Raw genomic sequence first — 23,250 nt, 5'->3', positions numbered from 1 at the left:
ATAATTACATACTGCTTTGAATTTCTGTAGAGAGTAATTTATACTTAGGTTCAGTATTAGAGAGACAGAAGATAGTTATTAGCACACCATAAGCCAGGCCCTGTACTAATCAGTGATCTCATTAAGGGATGGAGCTGTGTTTATAAAAATTTACAAGCTTTTCTTCTCTTGTTCCTATATGATACATATAGATCAGAACATGAATAAACATTAAAAATAATGTTCTCAACTACAGTATACTACCTAAAAGATGTATATTTTGCTTCAACAGCTTATCATTGCAAGTGTGTAGATCCTTGGCTAACTAAAACCAAAAAAACCTGTCCAGTCTGCAAGCAGAAAGTTGTTCCTTCTCAAGGCGATTCAGACTCTGACACAGATAGTAGTCAAGAAGAAAATGAAGTGTCAGAACATACCCCTTTACTCAGACCTTTGGCTTCTGTCAGCACCCAGTCATTTGGGGCTTTGTCGGAATCCCGCTCACATCAGAACATGACAGAATCTTCAGACTATGAGGAAGAGGACAATGAAGATACCGACAGCAGTGATGCAGAAAACGAAATTAATGAACATAGTGTTGTGGTCCAACCGCAGCCTGACGGTGAACAGGATTACAACATAGCAAACACTGTTTGACCTCCAGAGGGTACTGGGTTATTTCCCTTTAAAATGTTTATTTAGGCATATAGTTTTTTTGCTCCCTTCAGAGATTTCTGTAGAAATAACTTATTTTTTAGTATTCTACAGGTTAATCAGATTACTGAAACAGGTTTTTTTGATCTGGTATTTATCTGCAGGAGTGTACTTCATTTCACTAATAACTAATATAGACTGGTGCTGTAACTCAAGCATCAAATCAACTCTTCTTTTGGAATGAAATATAGCCAAAACATTTTTAAAAAAATTCCTCGGTATAGCTTACAATTAAAACCTAGATCACAGTATGCAAATGTTTCATGTTTTTACACACAAGGTCAGTGCTGTGGCCACCTAGCATGAGCTAAGCCAACTCCCATCTCCATAAAGTTACCTAGAGTTGTTGAGCTGGAATATGCTTGTTCTGGTATTTCTGCCATCATTAGTGAGAGGCGACAAGGTAAGTTAGCATTTTTCTTCCTATCAGCACCACAGAGACTCAAAGCTGTCTTTTTCCTTTCTATTGCCAAGTAGTCTTATCCTGATAGGAACAGTCTGTACTAGGGCAGATTGCAAAAGGTTTTTTTTTTTTTTTTTTAAGGTTTTTAATACTATATACAGTGTTATGTATGAACTTGACTTATTGGCTAATGTCTCTGGACTTTACTTACTGAATTTCAGTATCCTTAAGGATTTTGTGTTGTTGTGATCAAAGGAAAAAGAAAGTGCTGTATAAAAATACCAGACTTCAGTAATTGTTAATACTCAGATCATATACCTCTTAATAAAGAGCATCTTATGCTAATTAGCCCTGCTAAACTATGTACAGGGGAAATTGTTCAAGTATTGGATTTGCAAATATTGCTTATGTTTAACAGAACTAATGATGTATTTAAACAATGTATTATGAAAAGCTAAATTATACATTATTGTAACTATGTAGAAAATAGACTTATGTATAATCAAAATGTTAAGAATTTTTATATGGCCTTGTATGAAGGGAGTTTGAATGTTAATAAACACGTTTTCCACTTTAAAAACTGGCAAATACTTGTTCTGCTATAGTATTACCTACATTAACCGTATTTATATGCACAGCACTTTTTAACAGTATAATGATTAAGGTAATTTAGGTTAGATAAATGCACATCACCTTAGAATTTTCTACAAAGGAACTGCTCACAAGCAATTAGGTAATCCCCCCAAAAGTTAAAACTGCAGCCAAAATCATTCCAACAATAGTGTGTATTATGGTACCTTCTTGCAATTATGATACATCCCTTACAGTAGACTGCTGTATAGCCTCGAAAAGGTAAACATCTAGATGTATCTGTATTGACATGGGAAATTGATTGATTGATTGTGAACAAAAGCATATTAGAGAATAGTTAAGTATACTAGTTATATTAGCCTTTTGTTGTAAAAAGAAAAATTTTAATACATTTTTTAAAAATGTAACACTATTTGGGGAAATTTCACTTTTTTGAACTTTTTTTTTTTTTTAATTCTTATAAGCAACAACAAAAAATGAGTTATTTCCACTTAGGAAAATCAAAAGTTGAATTCTTCATCATACTCCCACACCCACCCTGCCCCACAGAAATAACACGCCTGAGAAACAACAGAGTATTAGTTTACTATGGTAGTTAAGCCAAAGCTATGGAATTTGACACACTTGTGTGATCCTAACTTTTCTAAACCTGTTTGGTCACTTGTGTTAATTTCATTTATCCTAAAGTAAAGTAGGGTGTGAGGACAAAACACTGAGCTCAGTGCCCGGCACATAAATATAAAATAAGTAATAGTTTTTATAATTATTGAAGTAAATAATAAAAACATACTATTTTTTTTTTAAGAGGGAAAAAGTTAAAAGTCAGTGTAACGTGTATCAGATGTTCTATTCCCTCAGTCTTTAATCCACAGTTCAAATCAAGGACTTGGTTCCTTCAAATTTAAGTTACGAGTTTTTCGGAGGCAAAAATAAATTTTTTTTTTTGAAACTCCAAACTCTTAGTTGTTAAAAATATATATACTTAACAGCACTGTCTAGGACTGTTACTAGTTCTCTTAATAGTCATTTGAAATCTCTTATAATTTCTCTATGGTATAACTATACAGCTTTTTTAATAAGACGTTGAATAAAATTAAAATCCCACTTCTATTAAAATATATATTCCTAATTTAAAATTTTTCTGATTTTAGAAGTATAGTCACCTGGAAACTTACCTGAGAGAAAAATTTATATTTTGCCTTCAGAAATACATATGTAAAATACATTATATACTGCATATATTTATCCTAGTATATAAAATTCATTGGTGAGCATTTTCTTACGTAATTCTTCAATGACTGTTTTATCTTTTGGACATAGTCATTTATTCGACCCATAACCCTGCAAGTTAAATTTTGTAGTTTTCCAAGTTTAGTTATTCTAAGTAATGCTGTGGTAGCGACATTCTGCTATACGAATTTATATAGCTCCACTTCCTTAGGTTAAATTCCTAAGAACTAAGTACACAAAGCAAAGACACATGTATATATTTTCGTAAGTGTCCTTCAAGTGAGACTGTGGGAAGGGGGCCAATGACTGGTTTCATTCATTAATGATACAGTTGCCCTCTGCCATCCTCTACTCCCCTACCCACACCTCCAGCATATACACAGTCCCCTCACCTACTTACTATAGGTTCACTCAGTAAGGGTTTCACAAGTCTGGTTACTGCTTTCTAATTAGTTACCCTAACAGTTCTTTACAACTAAAGTATAAATATATATATATAACCATAAAATCATGAATCATCACAACCCAACCACCAGATTTTCATTTGACCCACCTCCTGTTCCTAACAAGGATCTTAACAGGTCAAGAAGTTTTACTGTTGTTTTACAATTCTAAGGTATGCCCAGCTATCAAAGTAGCCCCAAATCCATATCCTCCATATCTTTACATCCCTGTATGGACAATCAAATTCAGAATTGACAACGTCAAAGAAAAAAAATTTAATTATGCACAGTATATTTTAAGTAAGGCAAAGAGATTAACTCCCATTCCCTAAACCCACCCTTTCTCAAAGGGGTAGCATACAGTTCACTTAAAATGAATCAAGACCGACCTACTGTTTCTAAAGGGACTTCTGGAATCTTCATCTCCAGGGTAGAAATCCAGAGCCCAGAGTCTGCATTATAACCAGCTCCCCAGTTTTGCTTAGACCCACCAACTTTTGAACTTGGAGCTTCCGCTTGACAGTTCGTGATAATCATTTATCTGAATAGTATTAAACATATTTACTAAACTTCAGTACATCTCAGGGACCTTATGACATCTGGGATTAAACTATTACCTAGTCATAGTTAACATGTCACTCCAAAGCCAGAAACTGCAAGACATCCCAATTATCTTTTATGCTTTTTAAGGAACGTCTTCCCTTATGTGCGAGTCCCAGCTGGCTGACTTCAGCCTGCCAACATAGCCTCCAAACTGAAAGAAGTCATATGACAGTTCAACACAGAAGAATCCACAATGCAGAAACCCTTCTTGGTATTGGGCCCCTTACTGCTCATTAGATTTCACATCAAGAGACCAGCAACAAGACAAAAATATTTAATTTCTAGTGGATAAGTCAATTTTTGCCTCATAAGCCTGAAAATGAGCCTGAAATGACTACAAGCCATTTTTAATAGAGCAAAGCCTATTGAAAATAAATTCCCAGGCACTCATTTTATGATAAATACTAAAGGAAATGGAATAGGCCATCAGCTGAATTTTTTTTTTAATTTTATGCTTGTAGCAGAGTATATTCCCATTGTATCAAAAATCAACTGTAACAGTAAGCTAACAATTTATATAAACAACAGGAGTCTAGGATATTTGGTTGGAATAAATTTATTTCATCTGTCTGTAAACAAGGTGTTTAATAGTTATGGCATTTTTTTAAATGCATATTAAATCAGATGAGTTAGACTGTATCCCAGATGTAACAAAGTGCAGGGAAAGAAATGGACAAATCAGCAACAAGATTTGTTCTTAAATCTGTACATTATCCACAAGGCCCAAACAATAGAAGCAAATACTAGAATGTCCCTAAAGTAGTGCCATTCGAAAGAAACCTTTAAGAGGTCGGTTAAAATCCATCTCACAATAGCAACAGTTCATTTTAACAGTTGTATGGCACAGAATACATATGAAAAAAATTCACAAGACAGCCAAGTCCACAATAATGCAACTTCATATAAAAACTCAAGCTGCAAATAAAAATTGGTCCTATGAAGAACAAACTGGACACACTCCAGATGGTTATGTTGGGATACCAAATGTCCATAATGGCAGCCTTTTACAATTTTACTAAAGAGTAGAGCTGGTGTGCAAAGAAAAAGAGTAACAAAAATGTGAGCTATTGCAATGATGGAATGTCCCTGGGGATTCAATCAGTATGGTTACTATAAGGTCATGGGAGGAAGTGCCTTTGCTCTTGTTTTGCAGTTGCACTTGTCATATGTCCTGTAGACACTATGAAAAAAGATTTGTCTTTACTCAAGTGCAACAGCAATACTAAAAGCAAACTACTGCAGCTCTCAATAGCTCATCTACAAAAGGAATATTAATTGGTTAAATAAACCAGGCACTGCATAAAAGAAGATGGAAGCAAACCAAATACCTATGTGCGAAGGGAGGGGGTGGGAAAAGAGGAGTGAAGGAAAGACGCATGCACTTTTTCCTCCCAACCATGCGCTACAAAAGGAAGACTAAATGAGCTAAGTAAATGCTCAAAGTGCTGAAAGACACTGATCAAATTAGAGATTGTACAACCGGCACCTTGCTTAATATTAACTTATTTTAGTAATCAATATCCCATTAATTGCTAAGACAAAGTGATGCCCAACTTGGCATGCCCCCTCCCCCCAAATTTCAAGGTATCATGCAAATCATTACTGTGCTGCAATTATGTTGCCAGATAAGGTTGGTTACATACAGTGGTTAACATACAAATGATCCATTGGGCAAACAGGAATCGTGACATTAGAAAATAGGTAAAGAAAAATTAGCTACCATCTATAGTCTGGTAGCACTGTGACCGTAATCGGGGTGGTGATGAAGACAGTTGCTAGGTAGATGGGGAGAGGCTGCTTACACATCAGACCTCCTCAGGTATAAAGCGAGTTCATATGCTTTCTTGTTAAGTGTGCCTCCGTGGACACCTTCCTTTCCCATGACTATAACCAATGCTGGAGTACACAAGGAAACAAAACAAAAGTGAACAGAATTATTTAAGGGGGGTGAGGGCAGAAAGAAAGACACCTTTCCCCACCAACAGAGGGATACAAAGGAGACACAGGTTCATACCCCATCACCCTGCATTGCTAATAAAATTTCCAGAATTAAGACTCAAGCTTACAGCTAGGAAAGTTTAAGAGCAATTTTTCCCTAATACTTAACAGTCTGCCTAGCAGCTAGAACCCAGAGTCTCTCAAGTATTTTGCCATTGAGTATGCCTTCTTATTCAATCCGCCTCCATGGACCCCTTCTTTTCCCATTACAAAGACCAAGACTGAAAGAGAAAGAAGAAAAGTGTTTCAAAAGAAGTGTTAATCAAGAGAGTCCCATAAGTTTTAGCAGACAGAACCCCATTAGTAAGTTAACATTAAGTTAGTTTTCCATGAACAACGAAGCACTGAAGTCAGCCAGGTCTCCAAAAAGGAGAACTTTCAAACTAGTAATGTGCTGAAAACATTTTGACTGTTAACTGTATCTTAGAAGTCCAATCAGTGCAGCTGCAATGCTCTATAAAAATATCTTTACACGAGCTAGGGAAAAAGAAGTGTGATCATTTATCTTTTTTAATTTTTATTTTATACTGGAGTATAGATGACTTAGTGTTTTTTAGTTTCAGGTGTACAGCAAATGATTCAGTTATACATATACCTACACCTATTCTTTTGCAGATTCTTTTCCCTTTTAGGTTATTATACTGAGTAGAGTTCCCTGTGCTATACAGTAAGTCCTTGTTGATTATTTATTTTCTATATAGTATTGTGTATCTCTCAATCCCAAACTCCTAATTTATCCCTGCCCCCGCCACCTTTCCCCTTTGGTAACCATAAGTTTGTTTTCTAAGTCTGTGAGTCTGCTTGTTTTGTAAATAAGTCCTTTATATATTTTTTAGATTCCACATATAGGTGATATCATATATTTTTCTTTTTCTTACTCCATTTAGTATGATAATCTTTAGGTCCATCCATGTTGCTGCAAATGGCATTATTTCATTCCTTTTAATGGACATTTATCTTTTATATAGAGCAAAAAACTTCTGATTAGTCTGACAAATACATATTAAACTGGTCCCCAAAAAATAAACTTAAAAAAAAAGATTAGGTAATTATTTACTTATAAAATTCTCCCCAAATTTAACTGCTTGATTAAGTACCAACTATTAAGTCTTACCAGTGGGGCTAACTGTATCTATTATTTCCAGAGGAAAACCAAGACCGAATTTTAAACAGCATCTTCAGTGCCATTCAGAAAAGGACAAATTAAAAGTACCAAAGGCCTGTGCTTACTATATCCTCTCTGTGTTAGCTTTGTTTTTAATTGAGTCTAAAATCCTAAAATAGATTTACTATTTCCAACAACAGGTTCTTCTATGATGCAGTTCAAAGGTCTATTGTGAAAATATTAACATATGTACATATGTCAGATGTTATATTCACTGCCACTAGATGTCAGTAGTGCTGTATGGTATGAAAACATTCTCATTTTTACGTCACATGGTTGATGCTTCTTTTTAATATATTTATCTGAGCTCAGGTAATGTTTTAGAGATTTGTCTACTATTTCACAGTCATCTAATTTTCCTATAGAGAAATACTCATAAGCATCAACTCACATCAGAACAAGAGTAACCTTTAGGACAGTCACAGGGAGTTGGTAGGGCCACTGCAGTAAATTACGGCTCAGAGTAGCTTCAAGTTTCTTCCCATGGTAGATGTGGTCTCAAAATTAGATGTGCCAAGTCTGCTATATGAGGCTACACAAGCCCTCTTTATTTACAAAACATTTACACAGGTTAACACATTTAAATGTATCTGTAAATCAACTAGATGTCATAATAAACCTCAGTTTTAAAAGTTTCTTTCAAAAAAGTAGTGAGATTTATTTAGTACAGTAAGAATTTCTGCAGTGTTGACAATAGTCAGGAAACACCAGAATTTCTGGACCAGTATATAAATGAAACATAATTTCCTAGTTTTCGAATAAATCAGACACACTTAGTCTTTGAAAATATTTTAGTAAGTGGAAAACTTACTTCAAAACCCTCATTCTAATTATTTCTCTCTTCCCTAGCAATGTTTCTAATAGAAATATGAGCCAATATTAACTCTTCCTTTTTTATGCTGAATAGTGAATGACTAAAATGTAAGCAAAAAAGAAAAGAGATCCAAAGGTCAAAGACCCAAAGGGACTAAAGTAACCAATTTGAATGATTTAACAATCTGAATAACTAACAGTTGAAGAGACAAATTGATTTTTTTTAACTTTTTATTTTACATTGGAGTAGTATAGTTGATTAACAATGTTGTGTTAGTTTCAGGTGTACAGCAAAGTGATTCAGCTATCCATATATTAGAGGCAAATTTAGATGTTCAGTTTACTCAAGTTGAAACTGAAAAGATGATATGAATATTCTATTTGAGAATAAAGTCAGGATCTCAGAGGTCAGGCTGTGTATGCAGCTGCTGTAGAGGAAGTAAATCTTCAGCAGTGCCTCCTTCAGTGCTGGGCAGTTCACAAAAACCACCTTAAGAGCCTTTACGGACTCTTTTAACACTTTATTCAAAATGTTAAAGAGATTGCTTAATCACTTGTAACGTGGCATGCAACTTTCAACCAAAAGGGTGCCTTGCTTACCTCTCCCAGCTCTGCCGACGGCAACGTTGTATGTTGGCTCCCCACCTTGACTCTTTGTCCGGATGTCCATTGTGCAGTCACCATCCACGTATAGGCTATCTCTGATCACCGAGCACTTCTTTGCGCCAAGAGTCAAACCATTGGTAAAGAAACCTTCCCGGTCTTTTCCTACGATCATATCTATTTCTACTGGCTGTCCCCCCGCCACCCACCCCCGCAGCCCCCAACCAAAAAAAAAAAGAAAAGAAAAAGAGAGAAAAGAAAAAAGTTATAGTTAATTCCTTGCCTTGGTATAACAGCAAAGACTGCCAAGTTTGTACTACCACTACAAGACATCCACGTTTCAACAATGTAAAATCAAGTTTCAGTCTTTTCTCAAAAATTACTTAATCCTACATGGTGACATGTTTTATATCAGTCAGTTAATTAGATTTCACAGTTCAGAGTGTAGTCTGGTAACCAAGACCAGTCTACGCAAAGAATCTCTAGTTGCTAGTTGACACTAGATAAACTGCAAACTTAAGAGTTATTTATAAACTGTTTCAAGTCAGGTGGTACCTGAAGTACTTACATAATGGTAAAGATTCACCTAAAAACTTTCAACAAAAGCTTATCTATCATAATCAGTCACGTTACAGTCATGTGGCATCAAATTTAAAGTTGTTTGAAAGTCTCCTAAAATAACACCCATGCTTGGCAGACCTGTTCACTTCTACTCACTTCAAACAGCTTGAAATATCCCCCACAGTGTTAGTATGAACTTCAAGCCCTAGACTTCAGCGCGTCCCCAAATTCATATTTCCCTCCTCTCTATTATTCTAGCCGCTTACTCCTTTTTCTCTGCAACTTCCCTTCCCCTACCACCTCAGTAATCAGTTTTCTTTCTGGGCAAACGCAAAGAGGATTCTGTCCGCAGCACTGCAGTAGGCAACGGTAAAGAACAGAGAAAATGGAGGGAGACTGGGAAAGAAACTGAGGTAGCGACCAGAACCGGAAAGGAGAAAACGTGCATTCTAACATTCCATGAATAAGAAGGAAGGCGTCGCCCCCATCAGAACTGCAGAGTCATAGCAGGCCCCAGCCATTTCCAAGCACACTCCTGCAATCTTCCCGGCCAGACAGCGGGAACTCACACACAAAGACAAGAGGACCGCAGAAAAAAAAGTTGATCACCAGATGCCAATTCTCTGTAAGAACTGTAGTCCACTGCGGTAACAGGAAACCTGAAAGTACTTGTATCAAGGACTGAGTTCTACACCGCTAGATCTTAAACCATGTTAAGCAGTACAAGAATAATTAGTAGCACCCATAATAGGAGGCCTGGATTTGGGCGTCTGATAGGAAGGGGGCGTGAAGCTTAAGAAATTAAGAGAATGGTCCTGTATTTGATATAATCGTCACAATTTTAGAATGAGCCTTGCGCAGAAAGAGGCAAAACAATAAAGCAGCACTGGAGGCTTAGTGACAATTATCCCCCAGACATGCGGCAACCGAGCCAAACCACCAAGTCACAGAAAAATCAGGCAGCGTGAAGCATAAATCTGCATTAGTGCCTTTACTACCACCACTAAAGAGGGAGGGACTTGGAGAACTGAAGTGTCCCCTTGGTCTTCGCAGATTACTGAAAGCCCCTTCAAGCACCCCCTTTTTTAGAGCTATGTTGCGTAACTGGGGATAACGGTGTATCGATGAATCTCCATAGGAGGAAGAGAGAAATCAATGGCAGTTCGCCATCTTGGAGAATTAAAAAAAAAAAAAATCCTATGGAGCCTGAGCTGTAGTCGAGATTCACGAATCCACCTACGTTGTCGGTGGTACATTTCTCGCAAGCCTCGGAGGCCTGGACACCGGCAAACCTCCGGCAAGTGGCCGCGAGGATCCCGGGGGCCGGGCAGCCGCCGCCTCTCACAGCCCGCGGCGCGGGCGGCGCGCTGTCCCCGGAGCGAGGGGCGGCCCGGCCGCCGGAGGACCCCCGCCCGGGCCCAGCGCGCCCCGGCCCGGCCCCTCCGGTTCCCGCTTCCACCCCGAGACATACAAAGCGAGCCTCGGGGCTTCCAGGGGACCCAGGAGGACCGAACAAGGGGAAAAGGCCCCCCACCTCTGAGCCGGCGCGTACCCCCTCCCACAGCCTCACCCGGACAGGCACTGGGAACGCCGGGGAGCCGGGCCGCCGCCCCCGCCAGTCAGCGCAGCCCCGCCGAGGGGGAGTCCCCGGGCCTCCGGCTCTCCGCCCGCCCGGCAGCCGCATCCTCGGCGCCGGCCGCCCCGCACACCTGCCGGCGCGGCCCTCCCGGTGGCCCGGCTCCGCGCGGCGGCGCCCCCACGGCCGGCCCCGCTCGGGTCCGCGTCCCCAGGCCACCGCCGGTCCTCACCGTAATGCTCTGGAAGACGCCCCCGGCTGTGGCTGCCCAGACGTATTTGGCGTCGCAGTAGCCGACAATGGCGGCCTCCTGGCAGCAGCCATCGCACATTAGGTTATCCACGTAGCTCTGCCAACCGGCCATCTTCGAGCCCTTCGCACTGCAGCGGGGACGGCGAGAGGCAGCAGGCGCAGCGGCGGCGGCGGTCGCGGGCGGCGGCGGCGGCGGCGCGGGGGGAGGCGGGGCGGGGGCGGGGAGGAGGCGGCTCTGCGCAGGCACCGACCGCCCCCTTCCCCGAGGAGCTGCGGAGGGAGGACGTGGGGACGGCGGTGAGGGACGAGCTGCGGAGCGCGCCCGGACTGGCCGCCCTTCCGCCCGCAACCGCGGGACTGACTAACCAGCAGCGGGAGGCTGCGGAGCTGCTCTGCCAGCGACTGCAGCGGCGACTGCTCCTTACCGCGCTTCCCTCAGCTCTCCGCCGTTCCCGCGGGGCGTGCGCGAGCGCGTGCGTGCGATCCTTCCGCGGCGCGCCGGGTCGGAGGGTCCCGGCGAGGGAGGGGGAGACTGAACGGTACGGACGCGGAGGGATACCGGCCGGGGCAATCACGGCCGCCACGTGCGGGAAGCGAGACCCGGGAGCGGCGGGGTCGTTGGGGATGGCTGAGTTTCGGACCCGGGGCCTGCAGAGAGGGCGTCTCCCTCGTCGCACTCAGCACCCCAGGGACGGCCTTGTGGGAAGCCTCGGAGTCCCTGCGTCCGGGTTGTGAAACGCGTGTGTTCTGCGTCCGGTGGCTCGGAATGCGGAATCTTGCGCCTAGGTGTCGGATTGCAGAGTTGCCCTGGTGACGGGGATGCGGAGCGTTTACTCCTCTTTGTGGTGGGGGCGGGCTGGTAGCAGGGTCGCCCACTCTCATCTTAAGCGTCCCCAGTGGGACCCTCTGCCCTGGACCCCTCTGCCTCTTGACCATAAAGGCTACCGAGCGGGCGCACTCCGGCAACCTGAAATCAGAGCTGGCGTTCGTGGCTTTCAGGAACATTTCTGAGCTTTGCCGATCTTTCATCATTGTTTCATTTGGGTACCACGGGCCTCTCATTGTGTGGATTCATTGACAGGAAGAACCCCTCTTCCCCTTCCTTAAGGTTGCTTACGTGTGGCTAAATTGCTCGTAAATTGCGAACAAAACAGATAGCAACCTATGTAAAACTATTGGTTGCTAACTGGGAAAGTTACTGATGGGTCGAAGAAGTCGCTGAATGTATAAAGAATTTGAAAATCTAGGGGTTCACTGTATGATCATGGTAATATTTCTGCTCTCGAAGGGTAAAATAATTTCAGGACCCAGATCTCAGAATGGCTTGTATTTACAAGGTAAACCATGGGCAGAGTCCCTGTGAATCTTGAGTGTTCTTTAGTAACCTCTGGGCGTTATGACTAGACCGGGAATTAGGAGACGTCCAAGACTTTCAAGTGAACAAAACGATTTGTCAATCAAGGGAAGAGAGCGTCTCAAAACGTTGAAAAGTTGATTTTCAGGTTTAAAGTTACTGTGTAAGGTCACAATTTGTGATAGGATTACACAGAAGTAGCTCAGGAAAGAAAAAAACGTTGCTAAGCAATCTAATTGGTTCTGAAGTTTTCTGTTTTTTCTGCAGTTTGCTTTGAAATGTACAACTCCTGCAGGCAAGGGAGGAAAAGCACAGTAAGAGAAACTCGAAGTCCGGCTCCTATCAGATTGAGACAATGTATTCTCTCATGTTCTGATGATACAGAAAACCTGTGTGGTATAAAATGTGACAAAACTTGTTTCATTTTTGCAAGTGTGCCTCCCACCTGGTTTAGTCACACTTACTGGTTCTTGTTTACTACTCTGCTTTTTTGTGGTAGTTGTTGATGGTTTTAATCCTTCATTCTTACCAGTTTATCAACTTAAAAGTTAATGATACAATGTGCTGATAGCACGAAGTGTCATTGTAGGAATTCATCAAGCTGTACACTTCTTGATTTGTGCTGTTTGTACACGTTATAATTCAATAAACAGTAAAAAAGAAAAATAATGATAGTTTGAAATTGACTTATTAATCTACTCTGAAGTTTTTAAGATTCAATTTTTACACTATTATCTTCAATAGCAAAGAGATGCAAATAATGCATTCCATTCTTATTTTTTTATTGTTGTCTTCAAACAGCAAAAGGATTACATTAACTGAATATTCTGGATATTCAAATCTCAAAAGATTCTAAAGCACGTTGATTGGGTAAAACATAAGAATTTAGAATTCCTATCACTATTTTTAAAATATCTTTCAAAATATAACAATATTTTAAAATTACTGTTATACTTTTCCAACATCGTGTTATTTCTTTCCCAGAATTGCACAGTAAAATTTAATCAACTATGAAAAAAAATCTGTATAATAGACTAACTAGGTTTTACCGTTTAGATTTTGAGATGATACATTCAAAGGGAGTCTATTTACTGGCTCTTTTCAGTACTGTAATAAAAAAAAAAAAAAATCCTGTGCCTGTTTTCTTTAGAACCAGACTCAGAGCATGCTGCCTTATTTTCTATTTGTCTACAGTGATCTGTTCCTATTTCCTGTAACTATTGCTTACCACAAAGTGTTTCAAAAGGCATATGTAGAAGTAGAACACTGAGTTTTAGGAACTGGAAAGTTAAGTCTAAGAGAGTATCAATATGAGAAAAAATACCAATTTGTATCTTTCTCTCCTTTTTTTCAGAGTAACTGATCCCCTACAGTGATAATAGTGATGTCTGGGCAGAAGCAGAGAAAAATCAAAGCTCTGTTGTTGATACAGATATCCAGATGTAGCTAATAACAATCAGTGGTAGCATATTTAAATGTGGAATGCATTATTATGCATTCTTTGCAAAATCTTTTATTCTTATTTAGGAAAACAGTAACTGTGGTAAATTAGATTCTTTAATGTATCAGTCAAGGATTACCTGAGCAATTTAAGTCCCTGTGTAAATCATTTGACATTCTAGCAAAATACAAAGAAACAAGAAGTTGTAATTAAGATGTACTCAACCTTATAAACATTGGGGTAAGAACTAAAACTATATAATTAGCCCCAAAATAGTAAAACCCTTAACTAAGCCCACCTCAAGTCCTCAATTAACTAAAAGTTTGACTTCCACACTTCATTTTTTTTTTTTTTAAAAAACGGTGTTTTAATCATAAAAGCAATTGTCACAACAATCAAGAAAGTTTAGAAAATGGAGCAAAATCACACTTAATGCCACAAGCAATAAACATGTTATGTTTTAAATGTATTTACTCATTGTTTTGTGATTTTCACAGTAAAGAACAAGGAGTACCTACAATTCTGGATTTGTCAATTTTACCCTGAAACTATGAATTTTTGATTTTTATAGCCTAAGGTTATTTAAGTTAAACAAGTTAAAATTGTCATATTTTTCTTTCTGATAAATTTAACTTTTAAGTAGTGGACCTCTGTATCACTAGTACTGTTTTTTGTTGTTGTTGTTGTTTTTGTGTGTGTGTGTCTTAAAATCTATTTTGTCAAATATTAAGGTAATTATCCCAGCTCTCTTTTTGTTGATATCTATCTGATATATCTTTCCCATCTCCCTCCCCTTCCCCCTCCCTTTCTCCTCCTCCTTCCCCTCCCCTCCTCCTCCTCCTTCCCCCCTCCTCCCTTCTCTTCCATCTCTCTCTGTCTCTCTCTCACTCTCACTTTCCCTGTCCTTAAACTTTACATGTCTCTTAACTTAGCTGGATTTTGGCTTTCTGTCTAATATGCAGTCTATCCTTTAATTTTTTTTTTTTTACTGTACAAAAAACAGTTTTATTAATTACCCCAACTGCATCTCTGTTCATGCTCTAGGTCACACTTGTTTCTCAGATTCGACCCAGGCTCACAGGCAAGTTACCAGATTAGCAAATAGGAGAACTGTTCTGCAAAACAGCGACTGTCAGCTTAAGGCATTACTAACATTGCAGAAGGAAGCAAGGTTACTAGGGAAGTGTGGACAACCCAGGATAATAATTTCTGGGACAGGAAACCCTCTGAAAGGGCCAGTCCATGCTGCTGCTGGGAGATGACACTCTTGCTCTGGGGAACAGGTCGCTCCTTTAAACCCATCCACAACATCACAGACCAAACGCTGTCTGTTCCTCGAGCTTGCAAGTTAGTTCTATAAAAAGCACTCTGGCCCAGAAGCCCCGACACGTCCACGGGCCTCTCAGAGCGCTCACTTTGTCCTCCCTGGCTGGAGCAGAGGAGGATGGAGATATATGGAAGGTTGGTCAGGTTCAGTTTTTTAAAATGAAGTCACTACTAGAAATACGGAGCAAGGGGCAGAGACCCCTGCTGCAGTCACATGCTGAGTCATCGTCCTCCCAGAGAGGGGCTCCTACAGGTTCCTTCAGTCCATGGAAGTGCTCAGAGCAGGGCAGGCCAGGGTGGCCACGGAGCTGTGCCTGCCTCACCGCATGCCGAAGCACTGCTCCGGGCCAGCCCATGGGGCCGCCTCGCTGTTGCTGCCCTCCAGGTCCCCTTCTGCCCCACTCCCTTCCATGTCGTGCACGTCTTCCTCCTGAGTGGCATCCGTGGGACTCTTCTCCTTCTCCACCTTCTGCATCCCCTCTAGAGACTTCTGGTCATTGGAGTCCAAACTAGGGGACAAAAAAACAAAGGAAAGGCCTGAATCTCTGCCTTGCTTCTTCCTGGCTTAATGCGTCATCTCCCTGGCACAGCAGTGAAATGACCACCCAGTCACAGAGAAACTGCTAATGCCTGGCCTCTCCAAGCAACTCCAGTTCCATAGGCAGGATGGAGGGAGTCCACCACTTAGTGCTATACTATACTGGTCCATTGCTTCCTGATACTCACTGACAGCTACAAGGAGATCTAGGATCCGAGGCAGGACACAGTCACTCTGATTAGCTAGCGTGTTCCGCAGCAAAGCAATTCCATCTTCATATTTCTGTTCTCTGGTAAGGAGCTCTGCTTTTTTCACCACAGCCTTAATGTAGTTCGGCCTTTGGGTCAGGGCTTTATCTAATAAAGTTTTGCTTTCTCCTGTGTAACTGGGTCTTCAAGACAAATGGTGGCTAAAAGGGTAAGGGTCTGTGCGTTTGCTCCTAGAGTTTTGTAAACATAGTTAGCCATTGCCGTTGCTTCACGAATACTGTTGGAGGCTAAGTAACATTCGATGAGACCTTCAAAACAATCTAAGTGACAAGGTGCAAGACGTATAGCCTCCCGAAAGTGGATTATTGCTTCTTGGACTCTGCCCATGTTTCTAAGTGCTGCTCCCTTAAGTAGCAAAGCTTGAACACTATTACTGTTCAGCTGGATGGCCTTGGCTCCTAAATAGAGGGCTCGGGAGTAGCGTTTTTCCTTTAATTTTTTATTCATGTGGAACTTGTATGTTCAATTTCTATTCTTTTAGTGTTACCCTGGAAATTTTACCATGCATATTTAATAGAACAAAGCTTTAAATTAAATAATATCTTAAACCCTCCAACCAGACAATCCAAGAACCTTAGAACACTTTAAGTCTGGTCACGCCTCTCCAGACTTTTTACACAGGTATTTATATACATGTATTTACATGTTTCCTATTTTATTTACTTACCATTCCTTCTCATATCTCAGACCATTACTTTATGATCCTTTTCTTCTTCCTAAAGTAAATATTTAGAAGTTCTTTTAGTGGAGGTCTCTCGATGGTAAACTCTCTTTTTGTTGATCTGAAAATGTCCTTTTATCACTTTCATTCTTAAAAAAAAAATAGGTTGGATCTACAATGCAAGACTGACACCTTGAAGATGGTATTATTTCATTCATTCTGGTGTTCATCATTGCTGCTGTACTTTATGATCTGTTCTTTTTCTCTACTTTTGGAATCTTTTTGTCTTTGCTGTTCCACAGTTCCACTATGATGTATCTATACCTGGGTTTCTTTTCTTCTACTTGGAAAAATAGATTTATATCTATGATCACTCCTGGAAAATTCTCAGTCATCACCTCCTCAATTATTCCTTTTCCTCAGTTCTCTCTACTCTGTTCTTTTAGGGTTCAAATGAATGTTTCCTTTTCCTCTTCTGTTCTCCATATCTCTTAGCTTGTTTTATATTTTCCATCTTCTTACCTCTCTGTGCTGCATTTTGGGAAATTTCTTCAGCCACATGTTCCAGTTCATTCTTTGACTATGTTTCATCTGTTGGTAAACCCCTACATTGAGTTTTATTAATTCCTAAAAAATCTATTTTTTATTTTTAGAAATTCCATTTTATTGTTACATAGATCTTTTTCATTGTTCCTGATAGTCTCATTGTTTGCCCAACTTTGTGGTTCCATACTATATTTCTTTAAACATTTCTTACCTAGTTATTCTATACTCTGTATATGACAATCCCAATATCTAAATAAGTTGTGTTTTTTTTCTCTCACGCATGGTGTCTTGCCTCCTTGTGTACTTGGTGATCTTAGATTATGAATTTATATTTCCTTGATCTTAAGTAAGTGGGAATTCAAATGGCTTAAATTGAGGACACTTCCTTTCAAAGATGATTTGCATCTGCTGCTGCTGCATGTCTAGGAGTGCCAGCAACCTGGGGCCACTTTAAACCTCTCTATGGTGTCCCCTAAAGCAGGTGTTCCCTAAATCAGCGGTCCCCAACCTTTTTGGCATTAGGGACGGGTTTCGTGGAAGACAATTTTTCCACAGACGGGGGTGGGGGGGTGTTCAGGCGGTAATGCGAGAGATGGGGAGCGGCAGATGAAGCTTTGCTCACTCACCCTCCTCTCACCTCCTGCTGTGCGGCCCAGTTCCTAACGGGCTGTGGACCAGTACCCGTCTGTGGCCCAGGTGTTGGGGACACCTGCCCTAAATGCAGGAGTATCAGATTTACCTCCTCACACAGAACTGCTATTGGCATTTGCACTCAGACCAACTCCATCTCTCCAGCATGCGTAAAGAACCCTGCTCTAATATCTGCTCAGGACTTATTTCTCTTTATTTGGTAGGAAGAAGGGTCTTTGAAGATTCTTCTAATTTCTGAGAGCCAAACAAAACATCAAAAACTGTTTTTGATTCAGATCTAGTTTTGTAGCAGGATGATTCCTTCACTGTATCTAGTCCACTGTGATGAGAAGCAAAAGTCATACCCACAATTTTGCATCTTCTGTGTTTCATTCAATAACTATAAATTGAACATAGGTTTCTGGGTTGGGTACTGGTTGGTGCTATTTACTGAGACAAGGAATTTGGAAAGATGAACAACACTAAGGAGGGAGATATTAAGCTTAGTTGACTTTTCTGTACTTGTGAGATGTCTAGTGAAAATGTTGCTTGGCAGTTAGATATAGAACTCTGTAGTTCAGAAGAGAGGTCTGGACTCAAGATAACATTTCAAAAATGAGTAAAGGAAGAGACATTCACCATGAAAACAGAATGAGTGGCCAGAGAAGTCAGGTGGGAAATCAGGAGCCAGTAAATCATAAATGCACAAGGAAGAGAGTTTCTCTAAATGGTAGGAATGGACAAGAGTAGCAAATAATGCTGAGAAGTCAAATAAGAGGAGGATTGAAAGGTGCTCAAATATCATATGAGACCACTTATATATGGAATCTAAAAAAAAAAAAAAAAGATACAAACGGACTTATTTACAAGACAAATAGACACAGACATAGAAAACAAACTTATGGTTACCAAAGGGGGAAGAGGGGAAGGATAAATTGGGAATTTGGGATTAACAGATACACACCATTATATATAAAATAGATAAACAAGGTCCTACTGTATAGCACAGGGAACTATATTCAATATCGTGTAATAACCTATAATGGAAAAGAATCTGGAAAAGAATAGATATATATATGTCTAACAGAATCACTTTGCTGTATACCTGAAAATATCACAACATGATAAATCAATTATACTTCAATTTTTTTAATGTAAAAAATAAAAGAAGTATGGGGTTGGCCAAAAAGTTCGTTTGGTTAATGAATAAAGTCAAAAGTTCTTCGTGAAAATGAAAAATGTCTTATTTTTACTTAAAACCGAACAAACTTTTTGGCCAACCCAATACACTGTACTGTAATGATTCTCAACTTCATAAATTACATCCCAAAATCCATGGATGAAATAAGTGCCTTAAAGTCTTAAAAAAAAAAAAAAAGTGCAGTTGGATAGAATTGGCCTTAGACAAAAGATGGGACTTCATTTTAACAGCAGTATATATAATTGTCGCTTTTTCACCTTTTTTACTGCAGTATAAGATATATACAGAAAAGAGTACCAATCATAAATATATACCATGATGAATTTCATAAAGTGAACTCACCCAGTTAACCAACACCCAGATCAAGAAACAGGATGATATCAGGAGCCCAAGAGTTCTCTTCTTGCCCATGTTAAGTCAACTACTCTTCTCAGGGTTTTAACTACTTTTCTGACTTCTTAGAATTCATAGGATAATTTTGCCTATTTTTGAACTCTATATAAATTTCTCCTCACACAGTAGTTCCTTTTTTGTGATGCTTTCTGGCTTCTTTCCCTCAAATATTTGTGAGAGTCATACATATTTTTGCATGTAATTGTAGTTTGCTCATTCTCGTTGCTGTATAGAATTCCATTATGTGACTAAAGCAGAGTTTATTCCTTCCACTGGTGGTGCATATTTGGTGAGTTCCTAGGTTTTTGCCATTATGAATATAAACACTTCGGTGCATGTGTTTTGGTAAGCAGAGGTGAGCACATTCCTAGGAACGGGATTGCTCATAGGTTTAGGGTCAGTAGATAACTATGAAACAACCTTCTGAAGAGATTTTACCCAGGTGCTGGCAATGTATGAAAGTTTCAGTTACTCCACATTTTCACCAACATTTGGTATTATCTCTTTTTAATTTTAAACACTTTGCTGGGAATGTAATGGCAATTTATTGTGGCTTTAATTTGTATATCTCCAATGGCAAATCTTTATCGGTGAGCATCTTTTTCATGTTTGTTAGTCATTTGGACACTTTTTTGTGACAGTGCAGCAGTTCATCAAGTGGGTGTATCTTAAGTTGTCCTTTCTTTTTGAAAAATCAAGTAAGTTGAGAAATAATAAAAGAAAATTTAGTTGTGATTTGTGTGGCGGTAAGCTTTCAAAGGCATAGAAATATAAACATATTTTTAGAAAAATGTCTAACAGCAAAATTTAAAGTATGGCACTTAACTCAGTTAATCAAATGGGCTAGACATTACCAGTTGCAACTGTTTTTCCTTGCTAACAGAATCATAAATGCACTTGGAGGGGGGCGTGTAACAATTGAAGTTAAAATACTTCCAAAAGCTAGGGTGAGCATCTAGTCCTCCCGTGGCCAAAAGTTACTTCATGGCAAGCTACTTTCCCCCTGATATATCAAAAAAGAAAAGACGGCCAGTGTAAGCTTTCTGCCTTTAACCTGTCCTCCTCCCCCTTGTCCAGACTGTGATGATGCAGTGTTGAGATAGGGCAGCCATTTGTGCCTATGCTGAGGATGGTAGAGCAGGAAGGGAGAAGCGACCTGCTTTCTCAAGTGCTTCACCAGCTTTGCACAGCCTACCCCAGACTCTTGTTACATAAACTCCTTAGTTGGTTAAGCTAATACAATCAGCCCCTGTTAAGTGCAACCAAACCCTGTACTAACCAGAACATCCATTTTCCTACCGCACCTCAGGTCCCTAAGGTTTTTATCCAGTGTTGTTTTTCCATAATGAGTTAAGCACTTGAGGAAATGCTTTATAGTTATTGCATCCCTATTGTAACAACGACTGAATTGACCATATCATGGAAAATTGCTCTTCCAATTTTGTTGCAGTAATACATTAAATAGTGCCCTAGAGGCTTCAAGGATTTCATGTCCCTTCCTAAATGTCACACCAGCTGATAGAGAATTCCCTGTGAGTTTTGACTCATTTTCTCTGATTTACCACATGCACAAAGAGGATTCTTGAATCATAGGTGAAACATTTCATTCCAAGAAAGTTGTGCTTGAAGTTGAGGGGTTTGTTGTAGAATTCCCAGGGGAAGGAAGAGGACACAGCCTGTAAAAGCACTGGCCATCTCATTAGCTGATATATGAGAGAAATGCAGCCACTCTAGCACAACACTCCCCAAAGAGATAACACATCTAATTTTTCTTGATCTCAGTCCCAGAAGGCAAGCAATGAAATTTAATTTAATTAAATAGTCTTCCAAAAAAGTTTTAAAAGGAAGCTTTAAATTTTTGTTGTTGTTTTTCTCTAATAAAGTTCAGATTTCACTTCTAGGGGAAGTGTTTCTGGGTCTCCAAACATACCGAAGAGTAGAGAACTAAAAGTGTAAACTGAGCAATGATGCATTGCATTTAAAAGTAACTTTTAAAGTGAATATTAAAATATGGAGGGGATAAATTAGGAGTTTGGGATTAACAAATACATACTACTGTATATAAAATAAACAACAAGGAGCTACTGTACAGCACAGGGAACTATTATTCAATATCTTGTAACAACCTATAATGGAACAGAATCTGAAAAAGAATATATACATATGTGAATATATATATATGAATCTGAAAGACTATATATATAAGTGTGTGTTTGTGTGTGTGTGTAACTGAATCACTTTGCTGTACACCTGAAACTAATACAATATTATAAATCAACTATACGTCACTAAAATTTTTTTTGAATTTTTGAATTTTATTTAATTAATTTTTTTATACAGCAGGTTCTTATTAGTCATCCATTTTATACACATCAGTGTATACAGGTCAATCCCAATCTCCCAATTCATCACACCACCACCACCACCCCCCTGCCGCTTTTCCCCCTTGGTGTCCATACGTTTGTTCTCTACATCTGTGTCTCTATTTCTGTCCTGCAAACCGGTTCATCTGTACGATTCCACATATATGTGTTAATATACGATATTTCTTTTTCTCTTTCTGACTTACTTCACTCTGTATGACAGTCTCTAGGTTCATCCACGTCTCTACAAATGACCCAATTTCGTTCCTTTTTATGGCTGAGTAATATTCCATTGTGTATATGTACCACATCTTCTTTATCCATTCATCTGTCGATGTGCATTTAGGTTGTTTCCATGACCTGGCTATTGTAAATAGTGCTGCAATGAACATTGGGGTGCATGTGTCTTTTTGAATTATGGTTTTCTCTGGGTATATGCCCAGTAGTGGGATTGCTGGATCATATGGTAATTCTATTTTTAGTTTTTTAAGGAACCTCCATATTGTTCTCCATAGTGGCTGTATCAATTTACATTCCCACCAACAGCGCAAGAGGGTTCCCTTTTCTCCACACCCACTCCAGCATTTGCTGTTTGTAGATTTTTTGATGATGCCCATTCTAACTGGTGTGAGGTGATACCTCATTGTAGTTTTGATTTGCATTTCTCTAATAATTAGTGATGTTGAGCAGCTTTTCATGTGCTTCTTGGCTATCTGTATGTCCTCTTTGGAGAAATGTCTATTTAGATCTTCTGCCCATTTTTGGATTGGGTTGTATGTTTTTTTAATATTGAGCTGCATGTGCTGTTTGTATATTTTGGAGATTAATCCTTTGTCCATTAATTCGTTTGCAAATATTTTTTCCCATTCTGAGGGTTGTCTTTTCGTCTTGTTTGTAGTTTCCTTTGCTGTGCAAAAGCTTTGAAGTTTCATTAGGTCCCATTTGTTTATCTTTGTTTTTATTTCCATTACTCTAGGAGGTGGATCAAAAAAGATCTTGCTGTGATTTATGTCAAAGAGTGTTCTTCCTATGTTTTCCTCAAGGAGTTTTATGGTATCCGGTCTTACATTTAGGTCTCGAATCCATTTTGACTTTATTTTTGTGTATGGTGTTAGTGAGAGTTCTAATTTCATTCTTTTACATGTAGCTGTCCAGTTTTCCCAGCACCACTTATTGAAGAGACTGTCTTTTCTCCATTGTATATCCTTGCTTCCTTTGTCATAGATTAGTTGACCATAGGTGCATGGGTTTATCTCTGGGCTTTCTATCCTGTTCCATTGATCTATATTTGAGTTTTTGTGCCAGTACCATATTGTCTTAATTACTGTAGCTTTGTAGTATAGTCTGAAGTCAGGGAATCTGATTCCTCCACCTCCGTTTTTTTCTCTCAAGACTGCTTTGGCTATTCGAGGTCTTTTGTGTCTCCATACAAATTTTAAGATTTTTTGTTCTAGTTCGGTAAAAAATGCCATCAGTAATTTGATAGGGATTGCATTGAATCTGTAGATTGCTTTGGGTAGTATAGTCATTTTCACAATATTGATTCTTCCAATCCAAGAACATGGTATATCTCTCCATCTGTTGGTATCATCTTTCA

At 39.5% G+C, this 23,250-nt stretch overlaps 2 protein-coding genes, 1 long non-coding RNA gene and 1 pseudogene across 10 annotated transcripts in view; 2 read left to right on the top strand and 2 right to left on the bottom strand.

Annotated features, from left to right (window-relative positions):
• The window catches only part of RNF13 (ring finger protein 13), a 147,612-nt gene extending 141,937 nt beyond the window's left edge, over window positions 1-5,675 (top strand). For all 6 annotated transcript variants that reach the window (XM_082394427.1, XM_082394425.1, XM_082394428.1 and 3 more), the window contains one exon: window positions 272-5,675. In XM_082394427.1, coding sequence (XP_082250553.1) covers window positions 272-636 — 365 coding nt within the window. In that variant the 3' untranslated portion in view covers window positions 637-5,675. The remainder of the gene's footprint in view (window positions 1-271) is intronic.
• Window positions 4,502-11,120, bottom strand: PFN2 (profilin 2). Of its 2 annotated transcripts, none has more exons than XM_082394521.1 (3): window positions 10,912-11,120; window positions 8,540-8,732; window positions 4,502-6,182 (listed from the first exon to the last, which is right to left on the bottom strand). In XM_082394521.1, the coding sequence occupies exons 1-3, from the start codon at window positions 11,041-11,043 to the stop codon at window positions 6,085-6,087; spliced, it is 423 nt and encodes a 140-aa protein (XP_082250647.1). In that variant the 5' UTR covers window positions 11,044-11,120; the 3' UTR covers window positions 4,502-6,084. The 2 variants fall into 2 exon arrangements, with proteins under 2 accessions (XP_082250647.1, XP_082250646.1); XM_082394520.1 differs by having other exon boundaries at window positions 4,502-5,859; window positions 10,912-11,104.
• A 680-nt stretch (window positions 11,121-11,800) lies between these two features.
• LOC309629936 lies at window positions 11,801-14,076 on the top strand. Its single transcript, XR_014245298.1, has 2 exons — window positions 11,801-12,268; window positions 12,553-14,076. It is a non-coding gene; the product is annotated as an uncharacterized lncRNA (long non-coding RNA).
• A 624-nt stretch (window positions 14,077-14,700) lies between these two features.
• Window positions 14,701-23,250, bottom strand: part of LOC309629909 (anaphase-promoting complex subunit 7 pseudogene) — a 176,951-nt pseudogene continuing 168,401 nt past the window's right edge. Inside the window, exon 8 of the transcript XR_014249500.1 lies at window positions 14,701-16,575. The product of XR_014249500.1 is annotated as an anaphase-promoting complex subunit 7 pseudogene (transcript). The remainder of the gene's footprint in view (window positions 16,576-23,250) is intronic.

Source organism: Balaenoptera borealis (assembly GCF_965194805.1).
Source record: "Balaenoptera borealis genome assembly, chromosome: 5".
NCBI lineage: Eukaryota > Metazoa > Chordata > Mammalia > Artiodactyla > Balaenopteridae > Balaenoptera > Balaenoptera borealis.
The sequence above is the reverse complement of the archived record's forward strand: the minus strand, read 5'-3'. Positions and strand labels throughout refer to the sequence as shown.